Source organism: Asterias rubens, chromosome 6, assembly GCF_902459465.1.
Source record: "Asterias rubens chromosome 6, eAstRub1.3, whole genome shotgun sequence".
NCBI classification, from domain to species: domain Eukaryota; kingdom Metazoa; phylum Echinodermata; class Asteroidea; order Forcipulatida; family Asteriidae; genus Asterias; species Asterias rubens.
In genome coordinates, this window is record NC_047067.1 from 15748818 (window position 1) to 15767231 (window position 18414).

Consider the following 18414-nt stretch of genomic DNA (forward strand, 5'->3'; position numbering starts at 1 on the left):
TTAAATAACAGAATCTGGTGAAGCCTGAAAAGTGACTGACCTCAACCTCTGGAGTTTGAGGTCGCAAAGCAGAAACGTAGAGAGCAAGCAAGCTAGCTCGCGCTCTGCTGCACGAGAAGAAGCAAAATAAGCAAGTGGCGAGAGAAACAGGGAAACACCGATCCCAACCATGTCGGCTCGAAACCCTGGCACCGAGCTTGGTAAACTGAATTTGTGTGGTTTACATCAGTGTTGTTTTGGAAAAGTTTCCGTATGGCGCCACCACTTTTTCATTCGAAATAAAATAATATAGTATCTAATTTACCTGATTGATATATCCCTTTTTGTAAAAATGAGTGAAAAAGTTGTGGCGCCATACGGAAAGTTATCCTAATGCCTTTTTCTTTGAGTTGGGAAAAATATAATGATGCCATATATCAACCGATGCCCTAATTATCTTCATTTGTTAATATGAAGTATGCAAACAATCATATATTAAAACTTGATGGATATTGAAATGTTCACACCACACACCGATCTTCGATGACTTCAACTGGCCCCATTTGTTTTGAGTTTTTCCTGTTTTCACGGCAAACAAGAAAGTATGGTTTCCCGGTGAAGCCATACATGGAAGAAACATCTGCAGTGACTACAAGTGTTCTTTGAGACTCTGTGTATGACTCTATAGCCGGACAAGTTTCCGTATGGCGCCACCACTTTTTCATTCGATATGAAATAATATTGTATTTAATTAACCTCAATGAGATATCCCTTTTTGTAAAAATGAGTGAAAAAGTGGTGGCGCCATACGGAAAGTTACCCCTATAGCCAGCAGTTGCCTTCATTTTATTCAAAATATTTTGTTTTAATTAAATTTTAAAAATTACCATGGTAACTTTACCAGAACAATCTTTTCTGTGGTAGAACGAGTTAAGTATTTGCGGATAAAGCCCAGATTTCTTAATTGATACCAAACTGATTTACATATGTTAGAAACCTGGTTAGACATTGACATAGCAGAGTCAAATGTAACACCTAGATTTTTACAGATTACAGAAGGCGTAATTTTACAATTACCAACGTTGATATGAGAGACTTTGACCTTAGCCAGATGAGCTACAGAACCAAGTAAAATCATTTCAGATTTGTCATCGTTTAACTTGAGTGAATGGGATCCCATCCATTGTATAACATCAACTAAGCATGATTCTAGTTTGTGGTTGGCACTAGAAGCATTCTGTTGATTAGGAACAAAAGAAACATAGATTTGAACATCATCAGCATAGACCTTTTCGCAAATACCGGGGCGCGCGCGTAAAGCTTGGAATTAGGTGCATTGTGGTCTAGCTGGTATCCAAATTTGATCCATATATATCCCACAATGCACCTCGTTCAACAGTCTGCGCTTGCGCATTGGTATTTGCGATAAGGTCTATAGCAATGGTATCTAATGTGATGGCGATCAAAAACATCCCTGAGTTCACTCAAATATATAGAAAATAACATTGGCCCACCAACTGAACCTTGTGGGACACCACAGTTCAAGGAGATAGGATCAGATTGAGTCCCATTTATGTACATGACTTGCTGGCGATCAGTCAGGTAGGATTTTAACCAATCTAGCACAACGTCTTGAATACCAAGGGATGAGAGAATATTTAAGAGAATGTCATGATGAACAGTGTCGAAAGTGGATGAAAGGTCTAACGAAACTAAGACAGTTATCCGCCCAAGGTCCATCTCCATGAGAATGTCATTAGATAAGTTCACGAGGAGTGTCTCAACACTGTGGTGTGCCCGATACGCAGACTGTCGACTATCAAGAAGATTGTTTTCACGGAGGTAGTCTGACAGTCTTGAGAAGACCACTCGTTCGAGTACCTTGGATATGTATGGAAGATTCGAGATAGGACGGTAGTTTTTGAGCAATTCTGGTTTTAAAGATTTTTTGAGTGTAGGATGAACGTGGGCTAGCTTGAGAGCTGCAGGAACAACACCATTGTTCATACTCAAATTAACAATCTCCGCAACAATGGGTGCAAATATATGAGAACAATCTTTCAACAACATAGTGGGGATGGGGTCCAAGTCACAAGATTTCCCAGGAGTGTGACGAATGAGAGACTCAATTTCCTCTGTAGAAGTAGGCTCAAAGGAATCGAAAACTGTAATTGTTCTAGAAGGTCGTTGCGAGATGTCAGGAGATAGGCTGGTGCATATAGCATCGATCTTGTTTGTGAAGAACTCACCAAAGAGCCGAGCAAGCGATATACTGCAACTGTGAGTAGGAAGTGGAGAAGCTTGCTTGCGATTAAGAAGTTAATTAGCCACACGAAACAGACGTTTTGTGTCATTTCCACAGTCATCAACAACTTCATTATAATAAGCACGTTTATACTTGCAGTTGAGGGAACTGACGTGCTGACGTTGCTTGCGGTAAAGGTCACGATCCACCTCCAATCCAGAGGATCGCCACCTTTTTTCCAGTTGTCTCCGTTTTCGTTTCTCGACGGTAACAGTGGGGTTGTACCATGGGGCATGAGGACGAAACTTGACGGGGCGGGATTTAGCAGGAGCATGGACATCCAGTAAAGTTTTAAGGGTGGAATTATAGCAATCGATCAGATTGGCAATCCCATCAGAACAGCTCGCTATAATGTTACTCTGTTGAACATCCGCAGCGAAGGAAAGTCTATCAATGGCTTTGATGTTTCTCAGGACTTTTGTTCGACAGACGGGGCGTGGCTTTTTTAAGTGTAACTGGCCTACGATGGCAGAGTGGTCAGAAATGCCAGGAACAACATCAAGGTCAGAGAAGAAATTGCCGTCAGCAATGCGTACGATGAAAACATCAAAGATGTGACCATGGTCATGGGTCGGCGACAAGATTCTCTGCCTGAGACCATAACCGACAAGCAAGTCATTGAAGCGTTTGGTGTTAGGAGCCTATACATTATCAAAATGAATGTTCAGGTCACCAGTTATTACAAGCGGAGTACACTTCAAGGTAGAATCTTCGAGAAGGGGTGTAAACTCATCCACAAAGTTGGCAAAAGGATGTTGGTGCCCAGGGGGTCTGTAGACAACAATAAGGTCCACACTTCTACCGGTAGAAGTTATGGTAGCAGCCATTGTTTCGAAAGATTGATAGTTCGGAGAAGATTTGACATTGACATTCAGTTCATCAGTTCGAAATAAAATGCCAACTCCACCTCCTCGTTTAAAGATGTAGCCAGTTGGGGTCAGATCAGCAATTACTGCGTCATCCAATGGAGTCAGCCAGGTTTCGCAAATGCACTATATCAAAGCCATTGTCATTAACATAGTCTTGAAATTCCGTGGATTTGTTTCGGAGTGAACGTGCGTTTATGGTGCAGAGCAATAAGGGTTATTATTCAGTTCAGGTGAAGAATAAATACTGGTTCGATGGAAGAGATTCCTTCTAATAGCAATTTCCTCCTGTTTTCTAGGGGATCTTCGCCCGCGATGTGTCTTTCCCTTCTTAGAAATACTAAGAGATAACATTCTTTCCCATACATCTTTCTCCAGTCTGTGGGTACGTGTATGTAGATTGGACGGATTGAGGCTATGGAGAAAGCTTTGCTCGTAAGTAACATTATCATTCAGTGTCATTGAAATGTTTCCATGACTGTCAGGTTCATGAGATGCAGGACCAGGGTTGGGACAAATATCCCGATCTTAAAAGCAACAGGTTAAATGTAGCGGTTGAGTTGGCGTAATAACACACAGGGCTGCCATAGCAATACTTGACTGTCGCTAGTGTATTGTTCTGTGGAAGGGGGGTGGAACACTGGATACACTTTCCACTGCACAGAAGGACAGAGAAGACAATGGTCGTGAAGTCAACTTGCTCCATTGTTGAACAGTAGTTGTATTGTCAAGGCAACAGTAGCTATAGCGTTGTGTACAGGGGTTGAGTAAGCAAGCTGTAATGGTGGGGGTGTGTGGAAGAGATGGCATATAGTTTTATCAGCAAAAGTCAAAAAGTTACCTCCTCTACTGATCAGTCAAAGTCCACTCAAGAGCCTTTAAAATTGTCGTACTGGTTCCACAGGAGTTTAACTATCAGATGATCCAACAAAAATATGCTTACTTAGGATGAATGCAGAAAAGACACCATAATAAACGAGAGCAGTGTGAGAGGGCAACACGGAGGCGCACACTACGTGTTTCTAAGTTTTGGTCAAGGGAGAGGAGACTCTTTGCTTGGCAAATAAAACCACACAATTTTTATCTAGGGACTGTTTACATCGCGCACAGAGAGGTAAAAGATTTGCCACGATTTTAGGGACACCTCGAAAACAGGAACTCCTACGATATACGTGTTTCTCGGTTCATTTTTCAGAATCAGATGATTACTTGCATGATTATCATCATCCCTAAATAATCATAACCATTATGGATGGATGGTGGATGGAGGTAGTATTTGTCATTGCTAAGTTATTTATAAGAAACAAAAGTTTGTCATCAGTCATTGGAATTACAACCAAAAAGACTTTGTTTTTAATTATAATTGAATAGTCCTTTTGACGGTTAGCTCACCTTGTTGAGCTGTAAATGGCTCCGCTTTTAACATCGGTCTCATCACTGTCGCCATTACAGCCCACCTTCGGTACATGTCTAAAACGCTAAGTTTTCAAAGGTCGCAAAATGCATTTTGGTTTGATTGCAAATTTCTCCCATTTAAAAAAGTCCTATAGGCCTACTACTCCAACGTACCTCATTTTATTCCTTACATTTGTGGAATTACTATGACACATAACAGGGCTTACTAAATGATGACTTTGTCCAGATGTGATGATTTGAAAAATTGTCAAAAACAAACGTGTACAAAAATTACATTTGACGTGACTCGTTCATGGGCGCCGCCATCTTTTAATGTTATATACTCCTCTTACCAGTTTTCACGGTAATGCCTTTTTCTTTGAAGTGGGAAAAAAATAATGATGCGATATATCAACTGATGCCCTAATTATCTTCATTTGTTTATATTAAGTATGCAATTATAAATTAAAACTTGAGGGACATTGAAATTTTCACACCACACACCGATCTTCAATGACTTCAACTGGTCCCATTTGTTTTGAGTTTTTCCTGTTTTCAAGGCAAATGTGAAAGAATGGTTTCCCGGTGAAGCCATACGTGGAAGAAATTTTTGCAGTGACTGCAATTGTTCTGTGAGACGCTGTGTATGTCTCTATAGCCAGGGGTTGTCTTCATTTTATTCACAATATTTTTTATGACATTTTAAAAATTACCATGGTAGGGGGGGGGCCCTAATTTGCAAAAAATAAAGTGTGAATAATTATTGGCTTTTAAATCTGATTTTTATTTATTTTTAATAAAAAAAATTCCCCTTAATATTTATAATAAAGCGTAATAGTAAAAAAGTGATAAATGAATCACCAAGCTGATGTTTAAATTTTAATATTTATAATAATATTGATACGAGGGTTAAAACAAAATCTCAAAAAATATTAGCAAATAATATAAGGCACATGGCTTCTTTAAGCCTCTGTATGGTAATATGAATAAATGTTTTGCAAAGAAAAAACATGTCACGGCAGAGTGGGAATCAAAAACATTTGTGTAAGAGTTGTTTTTTTACCCAAAGTCGGGTGTTATAAAACATTGACATCCTTGGCTAATGTGGGTCCAATCCACTTCGTAATCATATCCCTTGGGCCTAGCCTGTATACGTACATTGTAGTGTTACTGGTTGTATACCAATTGCATGTACACGTACCTAGTGATGGTCTTTGAAAGCTTTTTAAAAAGACTTTTTCTTTTGATACATGTAAGTGGACATATTTCAGTTTAAAGTTTGCTCTCCATGCAATTTTTCAACATTAACTTTTCCTTAGTATGTTTTTTTTGAATGAATACAATTTATATAATTTGTTTTCTCAGCAGCCAAACAAAGTGGGAAAAATTGAAAATGTCATATATTTAAAGCTACTACCAAGGCTGGTATTAGTTAGGTATTAAAGACTAATTATCAACATATTTGGCAAATTGGTAAGTTATCATGAACTAGTCGAACTTGGCTAATGTGGAGTATCTTCAAGTTAGAGTCAACAAGCTCTTTGTTAAACAATATTATGTCTGTTTGTTTTCTGATGTTAGATCTTGAATGGGTTGAAAGTGTAAGAGTCAATAAACCAGCATGCTTCAAGAGGGCAGATGAGCTGAAAGTACGCAGAGGGGTCAAGAAAAATTACCAGGTATGTTTCTCAAAAACATTCTCCAGACAAAAGTTTGGTTAGGTTACAACCATTAGGGTCACCTGGAAATATAATTTTTTTTTATGTATATGTTTCTGAACAATAAAATAATTTTTTTAGTAATTGTTTTTAACGATTTATATGTAAAAAAAAAAATAATAAAGTTGTGTAGGGGGTGACTCCACCTACCCCTTTTGTGACAACAATCGAGGCAGACTTTGCCTTGATCGAACATCGAACACACGTACATGCAAGTACATTCAAGTCCTAGTCGTGAGTTAGTACGTTTCAAACAAGTTTTTTTCTTGCATTTTTCCGGCAATGTTGACCAGGTGTATTGCTGCTGGATGCAGCAAAACAACTAAAGGTGGGGTCAGTTTGCAAAGTGGTCCGGTCCAACGTCTTTTCCAGCGCTGTGCAGCAAACACTTCGAGCCGTCGTGCTTCGAGAATCAGGAATACACTACACATTTTGACATGAAGAGAAAAGTGCTTTTCTAAAACATGACACCATCCCAACAATTTGTCCAGCTAGTGGGGAAGTCGAAGAAGGTACCTGAAAGACGTAACGAACCTAAAAGAGCATTTGCCTAACGTAAAAAAAAAAACGGGTATTGTTTCAATTTTGAGGCATGTTTTTAGCTTGCGCCAAACGTCACTATCTTGTGTTGGCACTGCATGCGATTCATCGCGCCTCGATTGACGTCAAAAACAGCTCTCTCTCGGGTCGGGCTTATTTTCAAATTTGTAAATAACATGGCAAGTAATTTTTTAAAACCTTAGTCAATTGTTAATTCATATTCCACTCATTTAAACACATATTTTAGTGACAAAAGCTTTATTTTGACAAAATACCACTTCAAGGTGACTTAATTGTTTGCTTTAAGACCTGGATGTGTAAGACAAAGATTTGAATGTGTGAGCCAAATACACTTCTGTAATTCTACCGTGCGTCCCACCTGGACTTAAGTTTACATCGCGGAGCTATTCCCATTTACTTATAGCGGCTAGTTTTACATTACCTCGGTTAGTTTTACATCACGATTGCGGTAAGTTTACATCGTGGAGCTATTCCCATTGTTAACCAGCCCATGCGTGGAAGTCTTCCGCAATCTTGGTTCGTTTTACATCATGGTTGCAGTAGTTGACGATTTCGTTGGCTCCACGCCAATATCTTTAAATGTACTGTCAGTGTAAACATTGCAAGGAATGACTGCTGTTTGAGTTGTTTTATAATGTTTCGATAGGCCTTGTCAGTAAGTTAAGCATATTTACATTGGATGTGATCCAACCATGTTACCTCTTATTTAATTAAGTCATAGCAATCTGTGATGCTTGGTGATGACACGGATTAACCGGATTGTGGGGCTAGTTGAGACAGAATGAGCATCCACAATATCTACCTTCAATAGGCAAAGGGTTACAAATGAAAAACAAATTAAGAAGCTGAAAATCTGTGATTGTTTTTGCTGTTGACAGATTGCATGGTTGCTGAAGGCAATGACCTGTATTGACCTTACAGCCCTGTCTGGCGATGATACAGAAACTAATGTGCAGAGACTGTGCTTCAAGGCAAAGCAACCAATCAGGAGAGACCTTCTGGAAGCAGTTGAGATGCACAAGAAAGGTAGATTTTCATTGACTCTGTACAGAGCAGTCGTCTTGCTTTGAGTTATAATTATAGGTACATGTATTAGGTAGATTTTTCTGGTAATTTCATTTGATTCATGTGTTTTAGTTTGATACTTGGAAGTTCTGAGTGCAACCTACCACTTACAATTAAAAATGATTGCTCTGTTTTAAAGCCATTGGACACTTTCGGTGAACTCTATTGTCCAAAGGCCCACACTTATATATAAAATAATTAACGTGTGAAAATTTAGGCTCAATCGGTCATCGGAGTCGGGAGAAAACAACGGAAAAACCCACCCTTGTTTCCGCGCGTTTCGCCGTGTCATGACGTGTTTAAAATAAATCCGTAATTCTCGTTAACGAGAATTTATATTGTTTTGCTGTTTTCTCAAAAAGTATTTCATGGAATAATATATTAAGAGAAGTCTTTCACCATTGCCTTCTGTAAACCCTGTAAGTTATTTGTAAATCTGTGAACTTTTATTTTTTTTTCTGAACCGAAAGGGTCCAAGGCTTTAATGATTTATATTATAATTTAGAGTACAAACAGTCCAACGATTCCAAGTCAATGTTCAAACTTGCCTGCAACAAAATTCAAGAAGAATATCAAACTTAAGTGTTACCTATATTCTTTTTATTTTTTTATTTTGTGTGTGTAGGTCTAACAGTTGGTGCTGTTTGTGTCTATCCTGCAAGAGTTGCTGATGCAGTGAGAATACTAAAAGGACTGGGAGCTTCTCATATTCCGGTTGCATCAGGTATACAAACACTCTTGTACATCTACAACTTGTTCTTGCACTGATTCATCCTCATAAAAAATGTCATTGCCTTTTCTAAATTGAAGATCAACTCTTTTATTTTCATTAACTCTTTTCCATTTAGTCTTCAAAACCATAACCCCACGCAGGCCTGATACTTCATGGAGGCAACAAAGGCGATTGCCTTCATGCCCCCTGGTCATTGCCTTGTTGCCCTTGAAATGCTCCTGTAGAAATTACCACAATTTCCTCATAGGGTGCCATTTACCAAGGAGAAACTGCCTTGGTGCCCTTGCCCTTTCAAAAACTAAGCATACAGGCATGCTCATGACTGTGGACTTCTTCAATACAACTGCTTATAATTATCTATAGCATAGGTCACAAGTTTTTTTGTTTGTTTTTTTAAATAAAAAAGTAAGACCCTTTAGAGGAAGTTAAAATTGTACTTTACCATAGCTGTAAAGTCAAAAAAGGTTTGCATCATGATTAAAACCTTGGGATTTCTAGAAGAAAAGGTTTGCATCATGATTAAAACCTTGGGATTTCTAGAAGAAAAGGTTTGCGTCATGATTAAAACCTTGGGATTTTTAGAAGAAAAGGTTGGCATCATGATTAAAACCTTGGGATTTCTAGAAGAAAAGGTTTGCATCATGATTAACACCTTGGGATTTCTAGAAGAAAAGGTTTGCATCATGATTAACACCTTGGGATTTTTAGAAGAAAAGGTTTGCATCATGATTAAAACCTTGGGATTTCTAGAAGAAAAGGTTTGCATCATGATTAAAACCTTGGGATTTCTAGAAGAAAAGGTTGGCATCATAATTAAAACCTTGGGATTTCTAGAAGAAAAGGTTTGCATCATGATTAACACCTTGGGATTTCTAGAAGAAAAGGTTTGCATCATGATTAACACCTTGGGATTTTTAGAAGAAAAGGTTTGCATCATGATTAAAACTTTGGGATTTCTAGAAGAAAAGGTTTGCATCATGATTAACACCTTGGGATTTCTAGAAGATGTTATAATATTGATGACATAACCAAAGATGTTTTCCCACTGGTCTTTTTTTATTTAAAGTACTGCAAGAATACTAGAATGACGAAGTTAAGTCCAATGGGGGCTCATGGTTAACTGACCTCCCTGTCAACTTACTGCGACCATTATTTAAAACTAACAAGACGAAAGAGGTCGCGGAACATTTCTGCGCAGCCCCAGTATTTATACGGGCTGTTAAAAAGTCCAATAGGAACAGCACCACGCTGTATATTTGTAAACCCACTGCTACTATTATGCAAACAATAACACTTTCTGTATACGTCACGAAATTTAAGTCCACGTGGAAACGCACAATAGAATTATACAAAGCCAGTCACGTTGACTTTCCACAAGGCCGCGGAAGAAAAAGTCCAGTGGGAACACAGCTAAAAATGTGTGCAAATCCTGATGCCAAAGCTTGTCATTTTATGTCCAAATTGGAAATCACTTATTTGAGTTTTAGTCTTTGTGGACGTGAGCCTCTTTTTCTTCCTTGAGAATTTTTTTTCTTCAATTTGAAGGAAGAAGACTTGACTTACCTTAGATCACATAGCAGTATTGAATTGATCAGATTAAATGTTGATATAATGTCATAATGCTGTTATCAGAATTAATTGCATATTATTTCATTCGACATCACAGGACTAGGGTCATTATTTCTGTTACTGTTTTTCCTACAAGTTATGAACCTTTCAAGTTGTATTAAAATGCAATTACTGGTATGACAAAACTCTTATCAATTGCAATAAAAACTGGAAGTTTCACCTTCTGTAAAACATGTTTTTCCTTCTTGTGTTTGTTTCTCTCCAGTTGCTACTGGTTTCCCTGCCGGTCAAACACACATCAAGACAAGGCTTGCTGAAATCAGAATTGCTGTTGAAGATGGAGCCAGAGAAATTGATATCGTTATCAACAGAGCTTATGCTCTGGCAGGAAACTGGAAAGGCATGTCATTTATTCTTATTTACCCCTAACCTCACTATAAGGTTTTGTTTCTAAAAGTCTTAAATAAGATCAGTTTGGCTGAGCCATTCAACAGAGTCTGTGAGTAAAGTCTTATGGTTTTCTTATTGCAGAATCCCATACTGGAAGGCTCAATAGGACAAAGTAATTGGCACACTCACACCCGGTCTAATGTATGAGAGATAATTTTATTGATCACCATTCAATTCTGTAAAGAATTAATAAAATAGTTTGAGTGGATTGAAAACCACTCTCCAAAAAACTCTCTACATTGAATCAATTATTATATAAATTACACAAATTTGCATATGACTGTTAACATTCTCAAATCAATAACAAGTCAACCATTGAAACAACTTATACTTAAAATCCAACTGTATACAATGTACATGTAACACTGTATTATCTTCATTTATCTTTAATGAGTACAATAAACGTACCACTGTGACCGGATGCAGTTAAAGTCACTGAAAACACCAATGTGGTCACTTTCACAAAGGTCATGAAGGTTAGCAATGAGTGCGTTCAATTAGCTTCCCTGGGTCGACCCTGGTCTGCCCCCGTTCGAATAGCTTTGACCTCATTCCAGGGGCTCACCCGGGTCAGCCCCAAGGGCCCTGCTTGTGATGTGGGTCACTTGGGGCTGGCCCCAGGTGCATAACGTCATCACGAGAGGGTGAGTGATCGTTCGATTAGCTCTTGTCAGGGGCTCACCTGAGTGAGCACCACGGAGTCGACCCAGGGAAGCTAATCGAATGCACCCAGTACATACAGCCTGTCGTAACACAACTTACAGCAGCATGAATACATGTATCCAAAACAATTATCACAGTCATGTAAATATTATACAAGGACTAGAAATAATTCATTGAAAACTATGATGTAAATTAAGCTTGACAGAACCCAGAAAACAGCACAAAATGATGGCCCCCCTACAAACCAATTGTAAAACAAACAGCGTTGTGTAGTGTACATTTTGCCTGAAAATTAATGTGTCTTTTCCGTAGTTATCACTCAATCACATAACCCATTATTATTATTAGACTACATATAACATAAATCAACTCTATAAAACTCGCCCAACAATTCACCATAGCATTATCGGCGGTAAATAGCCCCAAACTGTACTTTCAGCTCATTTCATTTCAACAAACATACATGTCAGCGACTCGCCATCTTGTTCTGCCTTCAGAACCTGCATTTGGATGAGCGCCCACTATTGAAACTAAGCAATCTCAGTTTTACTCAAAACATCCTCCCCCAGAGAGCAATACAGTTGCCTCGAATCTAGGTTCTGCTCCGCTACTAGAACCACATCATCCACCTTCACATTCCGTCTGTCTATGTTCCACTTTCTTCTAGGGACCAACAGTGGAAGTACATCCTGAATCTGACAATTCTTGCTTCAGCGTTGCATTACAGTCTGGATGCAACGACAGCGGCTTGTAACTCAAATGGAGGTACAGACAGATTTGCCAGTGGTGCCACACGAGACTCCCAGCAATGAATCTCACGCTGTGGGTTCCATCATCCTCTTCCCACCTTGTATGTTTGTTAAGCAACTGCACCAAATGCATCTTCTGATGCATCACAAAATAACATAATCTCAGTCGACCTCATTGGTTTCGGCGTTAGACATCTCTCCGAAGATAAACCATTCAGTCGTTCCAATTCAGTAAAAGAATTTTCTCCACTCGGTTCCAACATCAGTACACAAGGATTCATCCCAGCCTATACCAGTTTGCCACAGTTTCTGCATCAAGATTTTGCCTCTGATCAGTAGTGCTCCAGTGAACCCAATTGGATCAAAGACTTTTGCTAATTCACTTAACACCATCCGTTTTGTCATTAGTTCCTTGTCCTTGTTGCTACTGGTTTAACCTTGTACTTCAGAAGATTGACTTCAAATTGACTTGCACCCTCTGCTGCCGTTCACCTCAGGGAAGTCAGTGCCATAGCTGGGGCCGGTTTGTCACCAAAGGTCACTACTTCCTTTACATAAACATCAGGCTCTCTTGACTCGTAACTGCTCCACAGAAATCTATGAACGTGTTTGTCTGCTTCTGGGATCTGGACTTGGTGGTACATTTTTGATATATCGCCTGATATAGCAATTGGGTGTTGCCTAAAACGCAACAATACTCCAAAGAGATCGTTCAGAATGTCTGGACCTTTCTCTCAATATTCGTTCAGAGAATGACCATTGAAGGTAGTCGATGAGTTAAACACAATCCGCACAGGTGTACTTTTCTTCTCGGGACGGATGACTGGGTGGTGTGAAATATAGTGAACTGAACACTTGTAGCTCTTCATCTCTTCAAATCTTAACTTTCTGGAGAGTCCATTTTCCTTCATTCCCTTCATCTGATCATCATACAGTATGGCAATGTTCTCATTCTTCTGCTCAATCGGTACCAGTTTTGCCATACATTGCTTCTTATTGTTAGGCAGCTCTCTGGGATCTCGTTTTCATGGATACAGAACTAACCATCTATCGTTCACTTTGTTGCGTGACTCCCACATGTGGTTATACGATCTGAGAATGACTCCATGTGGTCGTTCACATGGAGTCATTCTCAGATCCTCAGATGGCTTACAGTCGCAATTTGGATGCTTTCTTGTCACAATAAATGAAGGGTTTGATAGTAAAATCCAAGAGAGATTGTTTTTAAGTTTGTTTTGACAAGTCTTGATATGGCCTAGATTTAATGTGGCTTTCATTTTCATCCCTGTATTGTTTACGTGGAAGAAAATTGTTGAATACCTTTTAATAAAAGCTGACATGTCAACAAAAAGTTTACTTGAGAGGTTGTCCTTTTTCTGTCTGTTATCTTAGGTGTGTATGAGGAGGTGAAATCATTCCGCGAAGCCTGTGGGCCAGCTCATATGAAGGCTATTCTAGCAACGGGGGAACTGGGATCACTAACAAATGTCTACAAAGCAAGTCTAGTGGCTATGATGGCAGGTAAGGCAATAGTTACTGGTAACTTAACCAATCAGGAATCTGTTTACACATCATGTGACTACCAAGATGTACTAATTAAGTAGATTGATGAAACTAACGCAATTCAACCACATTTTTGAAAGGGCAAGGGCACCAAGGCATTTTCTCCTTAGTAAAGGGCATCCTATGAGTAAATTGTAAATTTCTACTGGAGTATGTCAAGGGCACCAAGGTATCAACCAGGGGCAACGGAGGCAATCGCCCTTGTTGTCTCCGTGAAGTATCGGGCTTGCCACCATTCCAATTTCTCTACTGCACTGGGGTAGTTGTCAAAACCTAGACCTGTTTACTGTTAGATGTAGGTGTAGTTTCACTAGGATCTACAAAATGCTCTACCTGAGGTTGCTTGTCTCTTTCACTATTTTTGCTATATATTTTGCACATTCTGAATTACTGTTTCAGATCTTGCTAATTCTTGCCTGACAAAGCCTTTTACTGGGATTTGTTGTTTTTACTTTCAGGCTCTGACTTCATTAAAACCTCTACTGGTAAAGAAGGAGTGAATGCCATTCTACCTGTTGGCTTGGTCATGGTACGAGCCATTAGAGAATACTATAAGAAAACAGGTGTCAAGGTATGTTCAATTGAAATAGTAGATTAATGTATTTGTTTCTATTAAATTGGTTTGCAGTGAGGCAGATAGATAGATGGAATTAGCCATTTGCAAATTACATTTGAATAATGTCTGGTTCAATGACTTGCTTAAGCCCCTTTCACACAGGGGCAAACCAATTTAGCAAGGGTCCCTTGCTAAATTGTAGCATGGTTGTAAATTTTTTGAAAATGTACCTTGTGTGAAAGGACGAAAAAATCTAACACTAGCGAAAGTTTTGACCAAGGATGTGGGCTACATCATCCTGTGAAAGAAACCCTTGTTTATTGAGCGTTGCCTAGGTGAAATTGCCCATACAGTGCATGCTATTGTGGGTGCTATCTTGTCCCATCAAGGTGATCAGGATTACCAATGAGTCATATCCCAATGACTTTGTTTTTCAATTTCTTGTTCTGACATCCAGCACCAGCAGTTGGCAGATTTACGATTTTTTGAGACAGTATTTACAATTTTATTTACAAATTTAAGTGGTAACTTGTGATCAAGCATGTAATTGTACCAGACAATATTAAATCCCTAACACTCAAATGACCTATTAAAGTGGCCTTGACTAAGAACTGTTACAGATACAATACAAATGATCGGTAACGAAAGGTTTAAAGGTTGTTACAAAGGCTTGAAAAGGATGTCAGATTGAAGTACTTCTTGGTATGCTTTGAGATACTTGACTTCTGGCTCAAATATTTTAATAAGCAGCATCTGAGAACAATGTTTTACAAACAATTGTTCACAGACTGTCAAGAAAACTTTGTAAAGCTCACAGACAACAAGTGACCTGACAAATACATGAAATAACCAACCTGTGAAAGCTTAAACCTTTGGAGACCACAGCAGCTTGCCCAAAATGCCCATAGCAGTTGCAAGTGGCAAGATCTTGCCTACAACAAAAATCAAAGGTTGTGGCCTAAGGTTATTTACCAATGTTTGTTGTTGTTGACATTTTATCTTGATATAACAATTATTTCTGACAGAATCCCAAATCTCTTTTTTCATATGTATTGGAAAAAATGTTTTTTTTAAACCCCCAACAATATGAGCCAAATCTGGTCGTATTGTGACAATTATACAGAAATGAATGTTCTTTAAAGACACTGTACACTATTGGTAATTGTCAAAGACCAGTCTTCTCACTTGGTGAATCTCAACGTATAAATAAAATCATAAACCTGTGAAAATTTGAACTCAATTAGTTGTCGAAGTTGCGAGATAATAATGGAAGAAAAAACCACCCTTGTCACACAAAGTTGTGTGCTTTCAGATGCTTGATTTCGGGACCTCAAAATCTAATTTTGAGGTCTCGAAATCAAATTCGTGGAAAATTACTTCTCGAAAACTACGTTACCTCAGAGGGAGTTGTTTCTCACAATGTTTTATACTATCAACAGCTATCCATTGCTTGTTACCAAGTAAGTTTTCATGCTAACAATTATTTTGAGGGATTACCAATAGTGTCCACTGCCTTTAAGGTTTGAAGTTTATTTTAATCAGTCATCGGAGTTACAAGATAATGATGATATGTTATTCCTCTTTTAAAAAATCAGAAGATCAAAACAAATTTGTCACTACATTCTCAAACACTATAGCATTTCAGGCAATGTATATGTCAAGTGAATATTACCACTAAGATCATCTTAATATCATGTATTGGGACATTCAGAAAGATCAATGTTCAAAAATTGCTAAAATTAAATTTAAATGTTTTGACCCGCCCACCACAAATTTCGATTTTTAAATATTGAATCTCTTCATAAAATAATCCATACACTGAAGAACAATACATTACAATGCCTCAAATGAACCCAGTTTTAGGTAAAAAGTCTCCAGCATCAGTAGTTTTCAATGGCTTTGTCGAAATTTAGGCAAAAAACTTTGTTGTTTAATCAGGAATGAAATTAGCGATCTTGGACAGCTGGGTAGTTTTGCTTCTTTGATTTTGCTTATAATTATTTAAATAAGAATTTAAACAAAATTTAATAATAATAATAATAATAATAATAATAGTGGCTTCTTATATAGCGCTCAGGTCCGTCACGCAGTGACACTCATGGTGCTTCAACATTATTACCACTGGTCACTGGGCCCTAAATCATTCCTTAAACTATCTCATCTCCCTGGGGAGTATACAGCCAGTGCTCCTAAATATGTTGCGCATCAAAGCTAATCCATCACAAGAACCAACTCTGCCCTCATCACAGGTACCCATTTACCCCTGGGTGGAGAGAAGCAATTATAGTGAAGTGTCTTGCTCAGGGACACAAGTGTCATGACCAGGATCCGAACCCCGCTCTGCTGAACAGAATCACCAGAGCTTGAATTTGATATTCCGTTATTTCTTTGACCCACCCACCCACAATTAAATTTTTGTTTAAATATGTAAATATTTATGTTTTCAATCTTATATTTTGTTCTTTGCAGGTGGGTTTCAAGCCAGCTGGGGGTATCCGTACAGCTAAGGATGCTTGTACATGGTTATCTCTAATGAAAGAAGAGCTTGGTAATGACTGGTTAACCCCAGACCTCTTCCGTCTAGGAGCAAGCTCTCTACTGGGTGATATTGAACGTCAGCTCTTCCATGGTGTAACAGGTCGATATGCTGCAGCTCATGAATTTGCTATGGCATAAATATATTCTATATTCAAAATGAAATTCCCTTGATGGAATGTGTCTGAGTAAGACATGTTAAAGGACCTTGAAGGAACAGTCTCCAACCTTTTAGAAAATGACAAGGGGCTCTCTACTTTTATTTGAATGCAAAATATTAGTAGGTTAGCCCTTTTCACACTACATAAAGCCAATCCTCAGGAAATTCCGTGGAAGTGTTAACCCGACTTCACCCTCTGTTCGTTTGACATTTGATGCAATTTTCCTTGGGAAAATGAACACTCGGCATGCCCTTTGGGTTACCTTCTGTTTAATCCTACTTAAGCCGTTTGGACACTCTTGCCCCCCAGGGATTAACGGCTGGCCTTTTCACATTATGGTCACTGGCAAACCTCGGGGAGTAGCCACCCCTGCTCTGGAGAAGGGGTAAGTGGTAAAACCCTGGGGTGTTCTTGAAATGTGCAGCTTGAACCCTGGGAAATAGGGACCAGTGTGAAAGTGTGCCAGGGTAAAATGTTGGGTACAAACAGTCTTGGGGCCTCCCCATGGCTGTATTCTACGGGGATAAGAGATACAGTGTCAAAAGGGTTTTACAAACAGAGGAAGCTCATTCCTGGGAGCTTTGTAAAGCCATGTTGATTTTACCAAAAGTACTTCTAGTAAGCAAGATCTTGTAGTGCATAGAAACACAAGGACTGGGACAACAAACTTTGCTATACATGTAGCCTTCATGACCTCTGTGAAATTCTAGGCCTTGCGTTGACCACACAGCCATAGTGGGGCAAGTTGGAGCAGCGACCATTAGTCAACCACTAGTCAATGTTCCATGGTTACCTATGCATGCAATACATCCTGGGTACCAGCGAAGTCGCCTAATGGTTGACATTAGTCCCTTGCTTGAACTTACTCTAGGTGGCAGCAAACTTACCAAGTAGATTTCCATTGTTTTGGGCATGCTCTCCAAGAACAACGGATTTACCTGGTAAGTCTTGAATGGTACTAAGGGCCCTTTTGCAAGATATTTGCATTAAATGGAAAGACTCTTGATATTGGGGGGATGGAAACTGATGTTTTTTTTTAATACTCATCACCAAATTAAAATAATTGGCAATCAACAGCAAAAATGTTTCAAGTTTTAATCTAAAATGTACTAACTGCTTGTAAAATATAATGTCATCTCTTCAAAGCAACAAACCTTTCATCCTAGGAGCTTGTACTACATGTTGACCTTTTTCTGACACCCATTGTTCCTTCATACATAATTGCATTTATTTATTGCTAATTCAACTTATCAGGTACATATAAATTAAGTTGCACTGTGAAGAATTTATGAAAATTGATTTCTTACTTTCTTTGTGTGCTGATAGTTTATATGAATGAATGATTCAAAAATGTTCAAAAGGTTGAATTGAGTTCTTACTAATTATGGTGTGATGTATGTGAATAGTTACGGCAGCGATATGTAAGGATTCAGTTGGCATTCCTTTCCCACTGATAGGCTATTGTTATGAATGATCTAGGCCCAATTTCATAGAGCATGACATTTCTTTCTTGATAAAAAAACAAGATTACAAAATTTCTTGTTGT

General features: G+C 38.6%; 1 protein-coding gene across 1 annotated transcript; it reads left to right on the plus strand.

Annotated features, from left to right (window-relative positions):
• Positions 1-66: 66 nt before the first annotated feature.
• On the plus strand, positions 67-18414 carry LOC117291739 (deoxyribose-phosphate aldolase-like). Its single transcript, XM_033773611.1, has 8 exons — positions 67-200; positions 6127-6224; positions 7703-7850; positions 8515-8613; positions 10457-10591; positions 13446-13574; positions 14075-14187; positions 16642-18414. The coding sequence occupies exons 1-8, from the start codon at positions 170-172 to the stop codon at positions 16846-16848; spliced, it is 960 nt and encodes a 319-aa protein (XP_033629502.1). The 5' UTR covers positions 67-169; the 3' UTR covers positions 16849-18414.

What these genes read in the sequence shown, in the direction of transcription:
- LOC117291739 (XM_033773611.1), top strand. Translation starts at nt 170, where the DNA reads ATGTCGGCTCGAAACCCTGGCACCGAGCTTG. An exon ending in GGGTCAAGAAAAATTACCAG is followed by an intron (nt 6,225 to 7,702) that starts GTATGTTTCTCA and finishes TGCTGTTGACAG; the next exon opens with ATTGCATGGTTGCTGAAGGC. An exon ending in TCATATTCCGGTTGCATCAG is followed by an intron (nt 8,614 to 10,456) that starts GTATACAAACAC and finishes GTTTCTCTCCAG; the next exon opens with TTGCTACTGGTTTCCCTGCC.